The sequence below is a fragment of the Aquila chrysaetos genome, chromosome 2 (genome assembly GCF_900496995.4).
Source record: "Aquila chrysaetos chrysaetos chromosome 2, bAquChr1.4, whole genome shotgun sequence".
In the NCBI taxonomy this organism is placed as follows: domain Eukaryota; kingdom Metazoa; phylum Chordata; class Aves; order Accipitriformes; family Accipitridae; genus Aquila; species Aquila chrysaetos.
The window spans coordinates 42,106,770-42,125,623 of NC_044005.1; the positions used below are offsets into that span (position 1 = coordinate 42,106,770).

At 45.3% G+C, this 18,854-nt stretch overlaps 1 protein-coding gene across 3 annotated transcripts in view; it reads right to left on the reverse strand.

Annotated features, from left to right (window-relative positions):
• The window catches only part of CAPN3 (calpain 3), a 31,953-nt gene extending 14,154 nt beyond the window's left edge, over window positions 1–17,799 (reverse strand). For 2 of the 3 annotated variants that reach the window (XM_030033907.2, XM_030033898.2), the window contains exons 1-10: window positions 17,024–17,799; window positions 8,300–8,369; window positions 6,312–6,430; window positions 5,543–5,676; window positions 4,949–5,117; window positions 4,174–4,314; window positions 1,963–2,046; window positions 1,493–1,578; window positions 652–729; window positions 33–193 (exon numbers count right to left, since the gene is read on the reverse strand). In XM_030033907.2, coding sequence (XP_029889767.1) covers window positions 33–193; window positions 652–729; window positions 1,493–1,578; window positions 1,963–2,046; window positions 4,174–4,314; window positions 4,949–5,117; window positions 5,543–5,676; window positions 6,312–6,430; window positions 8,300–8,369; window positions 17,024–17,317 — 1,336 coding nt within the window. In that variant the 5' untranslated portion in view covers window positions 17,318–17,799. The remainder of the gene's footprint in view (window positions 1–32; window positions 194–651; window positions 730–1,492; window positions 1,579–1,962; window positions 2,047–4,173; window positions 4,315–4,948; window positions 5,118–5,542; window positions 5,677–6,311; window positions 6,431–8,299; window positions 8,370–17,023) is intronic. The other variant, XM_030033890.2, reaches the window with a different exon arrangement.
• Window positions 17,800–18,854: the final 1,055 nt, after the last annotated feature.

Here is an 18,854-nt window from a genome sequence, read left to right on the forward strand (position 1 = left end):
AGAGGCTGTATCTCTCAAGACCCATTGCTCACCTGGATAATTGCGGCAACCCCCAGCTGAGCAGCCTCTCACCCAGCGCCCTTCGTTGACTGACACAGTCCAGGTTTGGAGTTTATCGGCTTCCAGAGTATCAGGTGTGAGGTTACAGATCTCGAGTTTTGTGAAGTGCCTCATGAAATCTCCAAATGATATCCTGGAGGAATTGAGGGGAAACTGAGCCCAAATGGATTTACATGGTGGGTGGTTGTCTGAAAGATCCTGGTGGGGTGGAGGAGGGTGACCAACGATACTGCCACTATTAGGGCAAGTTTGCAGTGGGAGCACCATGATTTCCTAATGCATTTGGCCTGCTGGTTGGTCAGTTTACGCAGCTGCAGCTCCAAACTGGGGGAAACTGGGCTGAGAGGATGGTACGTAGGAAGGGTGATGGAGCGCTTGTGGAAGTGTAGCATAATTAGGACTCTGCTGGTGGCACTCAATAAACCCTGGTGGGAGAATGAGGAGGTCGCAGAGCAGGGCTTATTGGGAATATGAAGGGGAACAGGGATTACTGCAATGGTTTTAGCAGATTTAAGTAGTGCAGTGTGATTCATTTTTTTCTATGGATGCTTATCTACCAGAGAAGCACAGGCTTTTGACCGACATTCTCACCAGAACTCCCCATCCTCCACAATCTTGTGCTGCAGGCGGATTTTCTCTTCTTTGTCAATGAAGTTCCACTCCTCTGACCTTCAAAGGAGTAAACAAGTTAGATGACGATTTGCAATACAGTTTCCATTAAAATTTCTACTCTTTACTGTAAGCCTCATAGAATGGAAAGTCAAAGAGTCATCTTGCTACATTGATAGAATTTTTCCTTTGTGAGTTTTGCAGCCATTTGTTCTCATTGCTACCCTCCTTTCCACGTGCCCAAATAAAAAAGCACTTGCCCTACTTGTCTCTGCCTTCTCTTCAGACTTCCTCTTAGCAGCTCTCAAAAATCTGCTGAACTGTGTTAATTTTATTTAGCTTGAAGAAAAAAGTGTTTGCAGACTCTCATTACTGGACTAGCTATTGAAATTCCTTTTAGTAAAACCTAATGAGAAGCTTTATCCAAACTCGTTCATGTACTGATATCTTGTTTCATCCAGTTCTTTTGTAACTTAAAAGATTTTTCTACTGTCACATCTTGTTTTGAAAATGGACATTGCTGAACTTGCTAGACAGTAAAATCAGATTGACTGTGCCGTTAGACTTGGCTCTCTTCATTTCCATTGAGTAAAGCCCCTCTTAACACCTCTTTTAGGTACTCTTGTTTTTACAGCTTCAGCCAAGCACTCAACTATGATCAACTTCAAAGCACATGAGTCAAAATGACAGCAAAGACAATTCAGATACCTCATCATTAAAGGTTAGTGTCATGCACAAGCTGCATAAGGGCAAATAAAGCTGCAAATTTTTTTTTTTTTTTTTTTTTTTTTTTCCAAATCAGGTGAAGCTCTGTTTTACTCACTTGTCACTCCAAGGTCCGTTCCATTCCACCTGCCCCCAGGGATTTCTCAGCCTCACCAGACGTATTTTTTCCCCTTTAAATGTTGTCTAATTGAAAAAGAATACAACAAGAATAGACTGAGAGCAGGTTCAAAAGGAAAAGCTCTGCCTGTCAAATAGCTGATACCAGCTCCTCCAGTGATGGTGCTTTCCTGGGCCACGGCCAGGCCCGACCTGCCTGGGGTGAGTGCTGGAAGGCTGTCACACCAGGCGGTGGCCGCCTGTGGTCACATTTGCCCAAGCAGTGGAATTTCCCCAGAAAGCCAAAACTTGGACAGGTTTGTTTCTCCACAAGGCTTTCATTTATTTAAGTATAAATGTTGTTTCCTGAGCTTATAATTTGTTTTGCTTTTTTCGTCCCTCATAGCTTTGCTGACATGCATGGTGCTAGGCGAGTGTAGACCACAGCCGGAGGGAAGGGACTGTACGTACCTCTTCCACGGCCGTGACGGAGTAGGCATGACCTTTGACGAGCCCGCAAGACATCCGGGTTTCATACTGCATTGGCATTATGGTCTGTTAGACACAAGATAAAAACTTGTAAGTGTCATGCAAAGCTCAGCCAGCTGCTCTAAGGCAGGTAGTGCCACCCAGGGCTTTTGGAGGGAGGGTGACGCCACTCAGGTGACAGCGTTTTTTGTCTTGTTCTCTTTGCGTTTGCCAAGGTGGCCAAGCTTAGTGCCCACAGAATTAATGTTGTTGGTTAGAAAGGAGTGAAGCATGAACTAAAAAAGGAAAAAGTTAGTAATATCAATTGGAAAGGACATTTTGTGATTTACTCTTTCCCTTTGTGTAGGTTACTGCTTTTTGCACTTGGAACATGCTAGTATATAGCGTACTTAAAATAATTAGATTTTCTACTTTAGGACTATTCAGCCCTTTCTGGGATAGTATGTTCTTGTATGGCTCAGTAAGGTTATTACATTAACTGGAAACATCAGAGCAGATCAACACCTAGAAGAATACTTTCATCTTTACACATGGCTGCTATCTTACCACAATGACATTAAACCACCCTGTATTTAATACTCTGTTCCTGCTAACTTACACTATTATTTTTTAAATTAATTTCCCATACGTTTTATTCCATTATTGTTAAAATCCTCATAATTGAAATTTTTTCCAACTGACATTCAGGAAGGGCATAGCTTTCTTCAGCGATCTCTTGCTCAGGTGTAAGTCTTGGTAAGCAACTGTTAGTGCGACTGATAGATTTTTATTTGCAAATCTCAGAATGCTGTTTATCTGGGAGATAAAGAATTGAGAGCAAGGTGGCAGGTGCACACAGTCCACTTGTAAGAGAGATCACCGAGATCAGTGGAAGGGAAGGCTCTGCTACGTGCACATGGACCATGTGCGAAACTCCCCCTCCTCCGTTATGTCTGTTACTGAGAGATGGCTGCAAGGCCCTGCCAGTAACTCTGCTACCCCTTCTTGACACATTTGAGGTTGTGAGAAAGGCAGGGCTAGAAACAGAGAATTAGTAAGGTCGCACAGATAGATTCTCAGCTTGCACAGGGAGGATCTCATCCAAATATTGCCTGGCTGTTGCAATTATTTTCCATTATTTCCCTTCTGCTCCTGTTCCTTTTTTTTTCTTTCCTTGCACCTATTTCCATACTTTTTATGCCTATAACCTCATATCTATTTCATCTTTTCTTCATTTCTACTCATGTTGTTGCTATCATTACTTATTAGAACCCCTTTGTCTTTTTTTCTATTTAAAAACACTAACTTCTGCTGGTGCCCTGGGTCGCTTTTCTGAAGTGCCTGCACTATCTGCCTCCTTCCATCAAGAGTCATGATTTCTTTTCTAGTGATGGCTTAGGATTGTGTAATAACCAGCAGCACAATGGCTGCTGGGGCAGCAACTATAGAAAGAGAGAAACCTTCTTTCAGTAAACAGTCACTGGGGAGGAAATTCCCCCCAAAACATGGATGATTTGGGCAGCCATGCTTGCAAAACAAGACAGTCATACTGGGCTTTCCCGAAGAATTACACATTTCAGTCTTCTAGGAAGACTAAATACAGATGTCAAAAGAGGAAAAATCAGCTCTTTCTGCTGCAAATGCAGAAGACAGTTTGCACAACCAAAAGTTTTAGATTATGTAATTGTGGAGGGTTTTTTTGTTTTCTTTTTTCCTCTGTAAAGCAAGAGATGTAATTTCATTGTCATGGAAATGCAGGTCCCTAAAGGGCAATGCATGATAGCTGCCTGACAGAGAGGAGGAGGCAATGTGTCCCTCTACAGATTTGAAAGCTTTTAAGCTTACCAATATGGGATTTTTCTTAAATGGTTTTAACATACCTCTCTTTATTTTGCTAGATACGTAGGTATGCTGGAGTTACTTTGTATTTCATCACACTTGTAAAACTCAACATGTTTTTCCGTTTCCTTGTTAGGCATTTTAAATGAGGATCTTAATGGCAGTATCAGCGAAGCCCTCTAGTGTCAGTCACTGTGTCTGAAAGCACTGTAGTCTTTTAACACATATGTCAAATAGCATCCATAAGAACAAGTCTTTAGTGTTGGGATAATTCAGTGAAGCCAAATAAGGATTTAAAAGCATGGGTGATATGTTTCTCTAACTGTCTGGAAATAAAAGCGCTCTGAAGTCAACCACTTCTGGAGACATACGAACCCAGGCTGGCCTCTCATCCGTCCCCTGGTAGTCTACAGTGGAGTGAGTCATCTGTGCGTTTTCTAGATTCTTCACCATTCGAGCAATCAGTTCTCCAATGTCGCTCCGAGGAGCTGATCCGTAGGAAAAGCCTAGGTTATCCTGGTACACAGAAGGGGAGAAAAGTATCATGCAGAAAGATGAGACAGGGAGAGGGAAGAGAAATGATGCAAGAAAGATGAGTGGTAAAAGATAACTTCTCTTCTCCCTCATTGTGTCCATACTTATCTACAGTGGTTGATAGCACCGGTTGTCCTCCTGCCTTTAGTGCAACTTCATACTCCATAATGGTTATTGAAATGAATTTTTTTGCTTTTAAATTTATCATGATAAATTAAGAAAATCTGAGGCTATGTTGGCAATCAAAGGGTGAATTTCCTACGTGTTTGCACACTTAGTCTTTGACATGAAGATTTGTGTCTTAACAGAGTTGCAGCAGCCCCATATTAACTTCATTTTACTGGGCGAGGGCACTGAGGGTGGGGGGTGCTGGTTTTGCTGATTGCACTCCTTCTCTCCACCTCTGTGTTCTGCTTCTGTCCATTTCCCTTTTGGTGCTTGCTACTTGCTAATGGGTGGTGTCTAGTGGAGATTACTCCATCTCCTAGAAATGGATGTTTGCTATGGGGGCTAAACCAAGCAGTTCCAAAAGGTGGCATATATTTGATTATGGACGGAGAGGTCCCTCTCCTCTGCCATTTCTTATGGCTCATCTGTAAAGTTCATATGAACTCACATCAATGGAGCTGGCCATGAGGGATCCTCTGTCAATGGCATGTTTCATGATTTTATAGATGTCCTTAGGGGCATCCTTTATCTCATAGAACTCTGTGACTCCTCCAGTGAAGTCCTCCATGGCTTCAGTGGTGTTGCCTCCTTTCAAAGCTTCGTATGACCCATGGAGTCTTGAAAAGAGAAAAGAAGAAGATTCTCTTTTTCACAGATAGATATAAAAACATAGATAGGTATCTTTATCTTGTGCATGTATGAATATAGGTATGTAAACACACATACTTAAAAAACCCAAAAACCATCGGTTTGGTAAACCACAAATTAAAAGTTTTAAAACATGCCACCTGCACACATCAAAAAAAAAAAAAAAAAAAAAGGTTGAGAATCAAATATAGACCTCTGAATGAGTAGCAAAACCCCCTAGAAAATATGCTTTACCCCATCCCCAATTCTGAGGCATGAGATTCTATGGGGAAAGGCACTGGTATGTTCAGAGCCTCTCTATGTGCTCATTGTAAGTCCTGTACGTGGTGGTTTAACCACGTCCCCAGCCAAAGCCTCAGTGGGGATCCTGGCACGGTCCAGCAGGTTGTTTTACTTTGCATAGGCCTTTTCCAGGAGGGCACTCCAGAACTCGTTGCGCTGGGAGGACTTGGTAAAGACCAGCTGGTTGTTGTACGTCGGTAAGCAGTCATCGATGATGACGTCCACCCAGTCTCCATAGCGCCAGAACTGAATAAAGGCAAACAGAAAAAAAACCCTGGGTTGACTTGGTGCACGGAGGGGCAGCCTGGCTGAAAAGCCAGGCTAAGAGAGCAGAACTGTGGAAATTAACTGCTTCCTAGTGTGGCAAAAAGTGTTGGCCGTTGGGAGGGAGGCAGCTGTACTGAATTCCCCTGGGCAATGTGTGCGGGACAGTGAGAGGTCCCTTAGGAGAGCCAAGGGAAATGCGGAAAGCAGTCAATCTTCTCTGAATAAACGGTTCTTCAACAACTTGTTTTCGACTTGTTTTGTGGGCCTAAAACCAGATGCTCTTGCCAACTACCCGCGTGTCTGTGCTGGGTAGCACTGCGTCTGAGCAGCGAGGCAGGACCAGGCACCTGTTGCTATTCCTTATGTGCAGGACGCAGCAATCTGCAAAGGCTTCCTTAGTGGGTTAATGCTCCCTAATTGCCCGTATGGGCTGGCCCTTCTGTGATTGCCCTGTTGGAAGAGTTTGGGGTGAGGCAATTCAATCCCTCTTCCTTCCCTGCTGTCGCTCACGCTTCCAAAGGGTGGAGGAGCAAGAGGGAAGAGCGTGCCGAGAGCTGAGCTTTCTCTTGGCTAAATACAGTTACACCTGCTTCCCGCTAGATGAAGGGACTCACCTGGAAGTGAAAGATGCCAGCATAGTTTTGTATAAAGGACTGGTCATGAGGTATGACTCTACAGAGTAGTTTTTTATTCAGTGTGAGGCAAGCAATGGCAGCCAGGAACCAGCAGTCACCTGTAAATGAGCAGAAGCAGCAGACAGAATGAAGGAACAGAGCAACTAGAATCAAAGGAAGACCTGAGATACTGCGAAGTGACACGTTAATTCTCAGTAGAGCATGCCATCGCCTTTCAGAAGAGGGCTCTTCTCCATGTGGTCTGCAGTACTTTAGCACTTTATTTATTTGTGCTCTGGAAATGCTCATTGGCATCATCTGTGGCTAGGTACGTGCCTGTTAAATAGATGATGTTTGCTGTAATTTAGAAAAAGCCTACAATCTGGTGAGTGCTGTTATCTCTGTTAAGATTTCCCTGTCCCATGTGAATGCCTATCTGACTTCCCTCATTAGTTGCCCTTCCAAGCTTAGGACAGAGACCAGCTGAGAGAGAACTCTCTGGCAGGTGGAGCTCTGTACAGCTGAGGTTTGGTCTCTCATTTTCATTTGCTGCTCTCAAAATAACCCGCTGTCCCAATCGTCATTCTGTGGGGCCTCTTTCCTGCTTCATCGCTCTAACATGTTTTCCTCATTTTGAATCTCTGTCTGCGCTGTTGTAAACACTGTCCCCTTCTTTAGTGCTTTTCAGTTCCTCCTTCAGACTCTTGCACAAGTTTGCTGCCACTGTGGAAGCTTTGGGAAAGTGACCTTCTCCCATAGTACTTCTGTGTTCAGCAAAGGATGCCTCAACCCTTAATTAAAACCTCCCAGCTGCTACTGTAAGAGATGTTATTGGGTAAGCTTGCCTGAGCAGTGTGTATTAGTGAGGTGAGATAATTATATGAGGTAGTAAAAACTAAACCTGATTACAGGGAGCTGTAAAAGAAATTTATTAAACTGGTGGAGTGATAAAACATATAGAAATACATACATGTATATATTTTGGAAAGTCAACTGTATACATCTAGCAGTATATTCTAAGTTACCTATTTCCCCTTAGGAAGGATGTGGGGTCCACTGTGAGTTTTCTAAACTATCCAATGTTCAGCAGTAGTCAAAAAGGTAAAAAATGCTATGAGTAGTTGGGGAAGGAATGGAAGACAAAAGAGAGAACATATTATGCACATAAATTCATTTGTGTCCACACCTTGGCAACTGTGAAATTCTGGTCACCTCAAAAAGAAAGGCAGTTTTAAATAAAATAAATGAAAGAAAAATTACTGGGAAGGTGATGAGGACACTCACAAGCACAGAGTAACACTTAAATGAAAAGATTAACATACATTAGGATGTATCAGCTTAGGAAAAAGATCACAGGAGAAGTTATAAAACCATGAAAGACATGGGAAAGCTGAGAGGGGAATGACTTCACAAAGCGGTGCAGGTGAGTGCTGCGTGGACAACTGTTGCAGAGGCATCACTTGTACCTAAGTAACGGCTCTATATATCAAAGTATCTCTGAGCTTCTGTGCTTAAGGTCTTCAATATAGGGGTTGTCCTTGAGTACAAGGCACACTTAGCTGGAGGCCTTCAGAAGCTCCTGTATGGAAATAACAGGACTAAATACCTGAAAAAATACAACAGTAGCTGATTAGATTTTTCTCTCAGTCAAATAACTCCTTCTCTTTATCTTTTATTCTTGTCTTAACTAATTTTGTCTCTCCTCAAAGCCTGAAAGAAAGGCCAAACTGTGTTTTGTAACACACTCATGATATTAGTTCATGAAAATCAAAACACCCTGCAAAGCATCCTTCACTTACAGTTCTTCCCTAGATTGCTACTAGGGAGATATCAGTGATTTACTATAGAGAGAGGGAATCAGTAGATGTGTAGTGGTATACTGAGACAGAGGACTTCAAATGTCTCCTTGGAAGCAAAAGAAAATTAAGTGAGAGCTAAACTATGATGCAGGCTTTTTAAAGTCCAGAGGTGAAGTAAGAATTTCATACCTAATTCTCCTTGGCAGATATCTGTTCTGTTGGCTCCACCGATAATAAACCGTGGATTCTCACAGATTTCCTGCAAAATATAAAAAGATGGATGAGCAGGAGAAGCATGCATTATGATACCTGTTTGCTACAGAAATAAAGGCTGGTTTAGAACAATGTTTTCCTGTAGGATAGTTTGTGAATACTAAAATCTCTTGCAGAGTTTTCAGCTGCAGAGTTTCACTACGAAAATGTTTTGGAATCTGGATGTTCCAGACTTCAGACGGAGTTTTCTCCATGTATCTACAGGGTCTAATAGCTAGCCTGGGGGGCTGCTTCTGTATGAGGTGCAAACACATTAAAATGAGAAGAATAGGGAAAAATATTTTTCTACACAACAATGAAAAAAACCAAACCACTGGAGGTGACAGGAGAACAGGTAGGTGGAAAGAACATCAGGGGACCAGATTAAAGTCTTTAAAAATGACTGCAGGTTTAAGGTGTCCAATCTGCAATAACTAATATGCTGGGGTATTAATAGGGTTGAAGAATGCATTCCATCAGGAATGAACCCAAGTAATACCCCTCCTTAAAATTTGCCCAGGATCAGATGTTTAATACTCAGGAATAATCAATTGCTGGTTAAGAGATTTTACTCTTCTCCTCATGTCGCAGTATTTAATTGCCAGCGCTGTATTCAGAAACGTATACAGGCATCATCTGTCTCTGAGGGCAGGGAGGTCTTCTTTTGTCCTGCATTTAGGACAATGTACTGGGTTTCTCAGTATTTATACTAGTACAGAATGGGCACAAGATGCTGTACAGGCATAAATAATTAAGGAATTGCTGTAGGGAGGGAAGGACTATGTAGGAACTACGAGCAAATGAGGTGGGACTATTGCAGGGTTACACAGAACCTTTTCTATATGGGACAAAGAACCGTGGGGTATAGGAAAGCCAAGGGAAGAAGTAGGTACAACCTGTCCTACAGAGACAACAAAAGTCTCTCTTTATGCCACCTCTCATACTCAAATACTTGGTATGGTGAAGAAAAAGAAGACGCTTAACTTTTGGACCCATTTCTTGTGAGGGTAAGGAAAGAAAGATATTGCAATTTGAGGACCACTTCCCTGAGCAGCTGCAAAGGGGGAAGAAGACAAAGTATAGTCCAAGAACCCCATCTGCTGGAAGATGGCAGAGCTGGAGTGGGAAGGAGAAAGAAGAAACAACTTGCAATTACTTGTGTGGCAGTACAGGCAGCTGATGGTCTAAAGCTCCTTTTCCATGTCATCAGGGTAGCCCTGGATTTTCCCAGACTCGTGTTTCAGGTCTAGTAGTTTCACTTGGCTTGAGCCCACTTTTTTGCTCCCTCACAGTAATCAGCAGAGTTGCTTTGATGTAAGTATTTGGATTAGTCATACAGTCAGATAGAGAGACCAGCTTCCAGTTCCCCCCGGCAGTCACCTTATTCTCTTCGAGGGAGGGACTGGAGGATTTGACTTGTTATTTTGGGCCTCGGTCAGCTGTCCTGGGGTCCAGTTCTGTCAAGGCAGCTGTTTGAGATGCCTTCACGCTTTTCTCCACCCACTTGCTTTGTTGAAAATATTCTTCCTCACATTGCTGTGGTGCTCTCCTGAAAACTAGCTGTGAGATGCCGGGTTTTTAGATTGCATTTTTTCAACCTTTATTCTTGTATTTTAGCTTGATCCTGCTCCTATTGTAGTAACGAGCTTGAAATCCAGCATGCTGTGTTTTAGATGAAGGTAGTTAGATGGTGCCTAAGTGTTTCCAAATATTAAACGTACAGCGATGATTGTTCCTCAGAGCAATTTATTGCATCTTGGGCTTGTTTGCTTTGGAGGATGGTTGGTAAAGGAATGCAAAGGAGGGAATCACACAATTGTCATATGGACTGATTTAGCTATGAGAGAAGTGCTTTTCTTGCATTTCTTTATGGTGGCTGGGTGCGTTTAGTACACTGTGGATATGCTTTTAATATTGTATTACTCTAGTTCATCTCCAGCTGCGCTAGCTGTGCTGAGCACAGTCGAAGTTACAGGGAAAGGTTTCAAGGTCTTCCAAGGCTGATGAGAAAGAAGTACTCAGTCAGCAGAGCGAGGTGACCTGGTCTTCAAGATGCTGGTGGCAGGTCTGTCCTTCCACTCTTCCTGGCTGAGCAAGGGATTGCTCTTCATCTCTTGGGTCAAGTTATCACAGAGAATCCCAATAGGCTGCACTTCACTGATACAATTATTCATCTAGAAGGAGTCACCTCTGATCTGAGTGCCTGTCGTGGCTTAACACCAGCCAGCAATTAAGCACCCCTCGGCTGCTTGCTCACTCCCTGGCCCATCCCCACCCCACAGTGGGATGGGGGAGAAATCGGGGAAAGAAAAGTAAAACTCGTGGGTTGAGATAAAGACAGTTTAATAGGACAGAAAAGGAAGGGAAAATAAGAACAATAATAATAGAATACACAAAACAAGTGATGCGCAATACAATTGCTCACCACCTGCTGGCTGATGCCCAGCCAAGCCCCGAGCCGTGGTGCCCCCCGACCAACTCCCCCCAGATTATATACTGGGCATGACATAATAAGTATGGACACCCCTTTGGTCAGTTGGGGTCAGCTGTCCTGGCTGTGTCCCTTCCCAGTTTCTTGTGTGCTTGCAGCCTCCACTGGCAGGGCAGTATGAGAAGCTGAGAGGTCCTTGACTTAGTCTAAACACTGCTTAGCAACAACTAAAACATGGTGTATTGGTTTTGCTGGCAAGGTTTTGGTAGCGGGGGGGGTTACAGGGGTGGCTTCTGTAAGAAGTTGCTGGAAGTTTCCCCTGTGTTCGAGAGAGAGCCAATACCAGCTCTGAGACGGACCCGCCGCCGGCCAAGGCCGAGCCAATCAGCGATAGCGGTAACGCCTCTGTGATAACATTTTTAAGGAAAAAAGTTGGGACAGGCAGATTCGGCAGCCGGAGAGAGGAGTGAGAACATGTAAGAGAAACAACTCTGCGGACACCAAGGTCAGTGAAGAAGGAGGGGGAGGAGATGCTCCAGGCGCCGGAGCAGAGATTCCCCTGCGGCCCGTGGTGAAGACCATGGTGAGGCAGGCTGTCCCCCTGCAGTCCATGGAGGTCCACGGTGGAGCAGATATCCACCTGTAGCCCGTGGAGGACCCCACGCCGGAGCAGGTGGGTTTCCCGAAGGAGGCTGTGACCCCGTGGGAACCCTGCGCTGGAGCAGGTTCCTGGCAGGACCTGCGGATCTGTGGAGAGAGGAGCCCACGGAGCAGGTTTTCTGGCAGGACTTGTGACCCCGTGGGGGACCCACGCTGGAGCAGTGTGCTCCTGAAGGACTGCACACCATGGAAAGGACCCATGCTGGAGCAGTTCGTGAAGAACTGCAGCCCGTGGGAAGGGCCCACGTTGGAGAAGTTCGTGGAGGACTGTCTCCCGTGGGTGGGACCCCACGTTGGAGCAGGGAAGAGTGTGATGAGTCCTCCCCCTGAGGAGGATGAAGCGGCAGAAAACAACGTGTGATGAACTGACCGTAAACCCCATCCCCGTCCCCCTGTGCCGCTGGGGGGGGTTGGTAGAGAAGCCGGGAGTGAAGTTGTGCCCGGGAAGAAGGGAGGGGTGGAGGGAAGGTGTTCTGAGATTCGGTTTTTTTCTCATTACCCTACTCTGGTTGATTTGTAATAAAGTGAGTTAATTTCCCCAAGTTGAGTCTGTTTTGCCCGTGACGGTAAGTGATGAGTGATATCTCTCCTGTCCTTATCTCGACCCACAAGCTCTTTGTTATATTTTCTCTCCCCTGTCCAGCTGAGGAGGGGGAGTGATAGAACGGCTTTGGTGGGCACCTGGCAACCAGCCAGGGTCAACCCATCTCACATGGTCAGTGTGTTATCAACATTATTCTCATCCTAAATCCAAAACACAGCACTATACTAGCTGCAAAGAAGAAAATTAACTTTATTCCAGCCAAAACCAGGACAGTGCCTTAGACTGCCTTGGTACTATCCAAAGGACCTTTGTGTTCACTGGGTTGATTCAGTTTGGACTCTAATTTCATTACAAAGGGTCCAAGTTACAGCAAGGGAGACAGAATCCTAGGGAAAAAAACATTAGTAGTGCATGCTGCTTTCTGGGCAGAGGGTACTTATGAGTCAGTTGGAAGGGAGCACTGGAAAATGCAAAGGCAGCATGCAACTAAAAATGGCATTTGACCTTTGTTGTATTTTCATTAGCTTTTCCTCTGTGTCAGGAAAAATCCTCCAGTCAGCTTATACGGTTGCAGCAAAAGGCATTCATTCCTTTAAAATAAGCTATGGCATGCTAAGTAAATTCCCTAAACTGATCCTGTCAAGTAGAGGAAACATCTTCTTTGGCCTGTCTAAGACAATTTGTAGCCTCATGCTTCTTCTCCCTTGGCCTCTCACAGTCTAGTCCATGCCATTAAATGGCTGTGCTGCAGACTTCAAGGGAGAGGTTGATGTTGCCAGGCTGCAAGCTGGTTTTAGGGTTTTCAGAGTTGGATTACCCTCATCTGAAAGTCTTGCCTTGGTGACACTAAATGCCGTCTTTGCTTTGTGGTACTGCCTGCAGAGGCGCGCGTTTTGTGATTACTAAATTCAAATAGCTTCACACCTGTCCAGCAGATGATCTGACTAGATTTCATTCTAAGCAAAATCCACTAGTCTGCTGACTTGATTTTATTTGTATTTGTTACGAAAAGAAAGCTATTTCTGCTGAGTTTTCTTGGCTTCGGAGAGGATCACCGTAGGGAAGTCGCCGAATCTGATGGTTAATGCTGTGACCTCCTGGCTGTGAGCAAGGAGAATGACAGGGGTGTGTTTGAAAGCACAGTGTCACAGCAGAGCCTTCCTGTTAAATGTCCTAGTGTCGTTAGATCCAAACAGGACTGCAACAGGACCTCTCAATACTCTGCATTATGTTATAATACAGACCTTTTCTCCACCCTCAACTATCAACGACCTCGTCCCTGCTCTCTGCTGAGAGAAGCTCCCGCAGGCAGCATAGGTGTGGGAGGCTGAGGCTGTCAGGAAAGCTGAGCACAGCCTGTCACTGAGCTGGATATAACCTGGTGCAGGCGAGAACAGCTCTTTGGGCTTCTCTTACCTTCCACGGGCGAGCGAATGATTTAATATTAAGCATTAACTGAGAGGGATTTTATTTCCCTTCTACGCACCTAAACCACGCTCATGCATACTCTGAACAGAAACACTGGATGGATCCTGCAGCCTTTGCTCTGGGAAACTTGCAGGGCTGTCACTTGGCTTTTGCCCGAATTGAGCGTTAGGAGGTCTGCTCTGCGCATTCGTGTCGTGGCATGGCAGTCACTAGCTGGGTAGAATTACAGGGGCCTTCTCGCCACCCCCGTGCCAAGGCTCACAGCTGCCCTGTGTGGCAGCTGTCCTTCTGCCGGTAAGGCACAAGAGCAGCCCTCGTGCCCTTGCAGCAGCAGAGGCCGGTCGTTTTGGGAGGTGGCAGGGGAGGACCTGACCTCTGGGTAGCCCCGACTACAAAGAGAAGACCCTGTAGGGCCAGATGCACGAGGGCGAGGGGTAGCTCTGGGGCTGGGATGCTGGGCACCTCTCCCCACCTCAGTAACGAATTGCAGGAGCCTCGAGGAAAAGGTCTCTCCGCAGCGCGGCCATCGCCCGGGGAAGCGGAGAGAGCCCGGGTCGCGGCAGCCCACGCGTGGGAGGGGGAGCTGCCCACGCCGGGCTCGGCGGGCGCCTCGGCTCGGAGCCGGGGGCCGGGGGAGCGTCAGCCACGTGTCTGACTTGCTGTGGTGTCCTCGTAAATCCCAGGCGCAAAAGCAGACTCACAGCCTTTCCGTACGTCAGCGCAGTATGCTGAGAGCTACAGCGGAGAAGCGCTGTTCAGCTGAGGAACGGCACCGTCGTCAGCGCTCCGTTATAGGGTTGGGAACCGGCAAACACGTGCCCTTTAGATTAACTTGGTGATTCCTCAAATAATACTTGGAGCTCCCGGAAAAACTTGCACTCAACAATCCCACGTGGATTCGTGTCATTGCAAATAATGGTCATTAAGGGCAGCATTAATCTTTCGTGTATATTACATTCTCATACATTAATCTCATGTGGCGGGGCTAGAGCTCGGGTGCAAATGGATCAGGTGGCATGACTAAGGGGACTCGGGAAGCCAGAGGCAGCGGGGAACAGGTTGCCTATTTATTTCACAGCTCTTTGTTTTAAATGAGATCTTAGAGCACATTGATCACTTGTTTATTTGCTATTTCTGGGTGTATGTGGCATATACAATACTCTATAGAAATCGGGGAAAGGATCTAGAGTGAAGCCTGTATTAGGATATTCTCTCAGGACTTCTGAACTGTTGGATATTTTGTTTTCTTTTAGAATACATTATCAAGTCTGATTCAATTCAAGCTTGACCTGAATTTCAAAGTGATTAAAAATTATCACTTTATAAGACTATAGTTTATAAGCTAGTTGCTTTCTTTGCCAAAAAAATGCCATTGCAGTTTAGTAAGAACAGAAGTTGTCCATATCTTTACGGACTATTACAAAACGTGGCCTGTGCAGTTGAATCTTTGAATTCGGTACTTCAATGATTGCTTTAATCTCTTAATAAAATACTCTTTAGCCCAGTATTACTACTTTATATTCATTTGACTTTATGATGTTCTGTTAATGTGCCTGTTGTGGCTGTTCATGTATATAATGTTACCAGACAAGTCCTCCTACCAGTACTATATAACTTAGAGTTTCAAAGTCTAGTGAAGCAAAGTCCTGGGTCAACCTGAGATCAGCACCAATAGATTCGGGTCTTTTGCCTCTGCGCCCAAGAGGAGACTCTTGGCAATTGTGGTATAGATGACAAGGTAGGGGACACATTATAAAAGGAGAAAGCATTATATGTGAGTCTCTCCTCTTTGGGGACCAGCTGGGCACAGCGGGGACCTGAATTCCTGGGTTTGTTTTAAAACAAACACATTTGCAACAGAAGGCATGGGCATCTCTACAAATCAGGCGCGGTGCGTCCCCGGCAGGACAGCCATCTGTATCGGGGTCAGGACCGACTGGATCCATGATCCCACAGCACGGCAGTACTGGGCAGGCGCAGACTGCAGCGCTCCGGACCTCCTGCCTCTGCTGTACCTGCAGCTGGCACGGCAGATACATCAGGAGGCTGAACACTTGTGTCAAAAGAACACGGATAGCTTTGGTTTTGATGTTTGGGTTGTATTTTGAGTCTTACATGTTCCCCAGCTTGTTGTTGCTACATGAGTAGTAAGTATAGAGCTTCCAAACTTATTCGTTAATGAGTGGCTTAAAGAAACATCTTTGGGACAGAGACCCTGAAGTCTGAACCTTCCCAAAACAAAGGCTTGATCTGTGCATACTCGGTAATATCAGATAAGCCTGAGGTTACATTGTGCTTTTTTAAATGTTTTGATGCTTTCTCATCTGCCCGCTTGCAGTCTGTCTGCCCCAGGGTGCTGGCACTCATCCACTGTACTGCTGTATTGCTTTCCTCTCTGTAGAAACAGGGGAAATCCCATCCCTCTACGATTGACTTGTGGCCGCATTTAACTCATTCACACGCATTTCCAGGGGCTGATGCAGCCCTGGTGATGATGAAGGAATGACAGAGCACAAATGCACAGGGCAAAGCAGATGGGGGACTCGCGTTGCCCCCTTCACGTTGCTCGCGTTGTTATTGTGGCAGCAGCCCGTGGCCTTCCTCTGCAGCTCCAACAGCTACCCGCGCCAGCGCCCGGTCTTTCGCTGTTCAGTTACGTTCCTGCGGTTAGTTTTATCTATCACCACTGACTTGGCCATTGAAGCGCGCGTTTGGGTGTCGGGGAAGTATGGCAAGTCTAGAAGAGGCAGCCAAAATCCACCACCAGAACCACGTCCTTGCTGCTGGGCAGAGGACAGCAGGGGCCGAGGCCGTGCCCCGGGGGCTGCCTTGCCGGAGGGGAGCAGCTGCCCAGCAGGAACGACAGGGAAAGAGGATAATTCCTCCTGTGGTAGGACGGGGAATCAATTGGGAACGGAGGAATTAGTCCTCTCCCTGTGAGAGACTCGGGGTGGGAAAGAAGAGGGAGGCTGGCTGGGGAATGCTCACAAGACAGGAAAAAGAAATGGGATTAGTAGGCAGGATTGGGTCCTCACTAGTGATTACAACGCCCATATTCATGGTAAGTGGATACTATGCTAAACAACCTTTGCAAGTCGGCTAAGCAATGTTGAGAGCAAACAGCTGAATAAAAGCATGTTTCAGACCATAACATGTCCTTTTATTTTCACAGATTACTTTAGTATTCCGCTGTTTTCCTAAAGTTGTAAGTGAAATAAGGTAGCGTTTAAAAATTAAGCGTCAGCAAACCCAATAACTTGTTGCAGACTGAGGAGAATTTTTCTTTGGTAGTTTCAGACAAGAAAATCCCTAGCAAGTCATGCAAGAAGAAAATTAAATTCTGTATTCCTTTTTCTACATATTTCATTCCATCTCCTCTTTTTGTTTCATTTCGGTTTATTGTATTTCAGTCATTATGTACGCATTCTCTGAGCTTTCACAGCCCTAGCTAGTTATCTTCCAGGAGAGCTCTAAGGAAATATATTTCCAGCTTATTCCCCAGACCTCCCCCGATACACACTTTCTGCTAAAATGTAAACTCATGGTGAATACTTCAATTTACGGAAAGTAAAAGACACTCAGCAAACATGTTACTCACACGTGGTCTTTTCCATTCGAACTTGATGGGGATTTTCTGGCTATAGAAGAGGGAGGACTCATTCGGCGGGAAATCAGGATCTTCATAGAGAATGTTCTTCTCCAGGCACTTCTTGTGAAGCTCTTCATAGGTCTTCTCCTTTACTTTGATAATGGGCTGGTTGCGACTTATAATGGCAGAATAAATCCCCCCTGTGCCCCCACCCGCACCTTCAGTTGTAGTGCTAATAGTAGCGCTGGGAACCGACCCAGCAGCTGTCTGCTGAGCCACCGCTGCATTTATGGCGGACGGCATGGGAGTCGGGCTTAAAGCAAATGTTGAAAGAAAGCAAGATCTTGCAAACTGGAAGGAAATGCGAGGAAAGAGGAAGTTGCTGTGTAAACCGCTCTTTCTATCCGTTGAAAGTCTCCTAGTCAAATTTGCAAGCAACAAAATCCCATGCGGCTGAGCACGTTGGGCATCCTCTCAAAGGCAGTATTTTCTTGTCAGAAATCAGAATTTATTCCTTGATGTGGAACAAGATAATCTGTTGGCTCACTCCCGTGCCTGAGTTGTAGTATCTATAGCAAGCGTGTGTGCCTGCCCTGTGCGTGTAAGTGTCCAGAAGGGACAAGCTTTAACCAGTGAAATCTAAAAATAACTACAGGCAAAGAGTGAGAGAGAGGGAAAGTGAGAGGGAGGGGGTTAGTGAGATGGTGTCAGTCTTCTGCGCAGCCCGTGCCGAGGCCAGTCGTGTTCCTGGGACAGGCTCCGTGTGCAGGCTGACTCCTCGTGCAAGTGGCTCACCTTTTCCTTAAGTAGAGAGAACAGTGAAACTGGAAGCTAAACTCCTGCTGGTTTGGGAACGTACTTATGAAGTACTGCCAGCCAATAAACTAGTCCTGACGCTCCTGGAGGAACTGTTGTACTTGACTTGTTGTTTCTATCCTTTGCTGCAGAAAAGATATATAGAGGTTTTTTACTAGTGGAGGGGATTATCTGAAGACACGCTCTTAGTGGTGAAAAAGGTAGTTATTTCATGTTACTGTGGTCAGGTCAATACCTGCCAGCTGGGTTTGGCTCCTCTAGAGAGCAGCTTGCTAGCACTAAGATTCAGCTGGTGATAGCTACCTCCCATGTAAAAGGCACCTTTTCATATAGGGGCAGAAAAGTTTATAAGGGGCCCAGCGTGGAAACCGGGCCATTCTGTCTGTGTTAGGAGATACCAACCTTAGAGGAGACATCTGACTTCGCACATTTATTTTGTCACGCAACAGTGGGATAAGGGACAAATTCACAGTCTCTGTGAAGAAAATCTAAATGCACGTCACTCTTCTCTATAACCCAGTTCTTTAAAAGGTGACATTGTTTATTTGTCAAGAAAAACCCCCTAACATCTTGATTTTTCTTTGATTGGGAAGTCTTAAATAACATGATGACATCAGTGTTATTTTTGCCAGATGACACTAGTCTCTGGACTCTGGCTCACGTACACATTGCTGACCTTCTGCCCTAGTACTATGGTGTTTTCCAAAGCACTGATTACTTTTTCTTTTTCAGCCACTTGCTTGCTTTGCACATTTCAAATCAACAGTACAACAGACAATCTCTACAGCTCATTATAAAAACTCCACTAGGGGAACTTTTAAAGAGGGTAATATAGTTGGCAAGTTTGACCAACCTCTAGGAGTATTAATCCTCAGTCTCCTAATGGTGGCCTAAATCCTTTTCTTTCTTTTTATCATGAATGCAAGCCTTCTTGCACCAACGGGCAATCGAAAAGGAGAGATTGAAGTGTTCTTGGAAATAGGAGTGCAGTTGCTTCAGGGTGGGTTGTCCAGATGCAGAATTG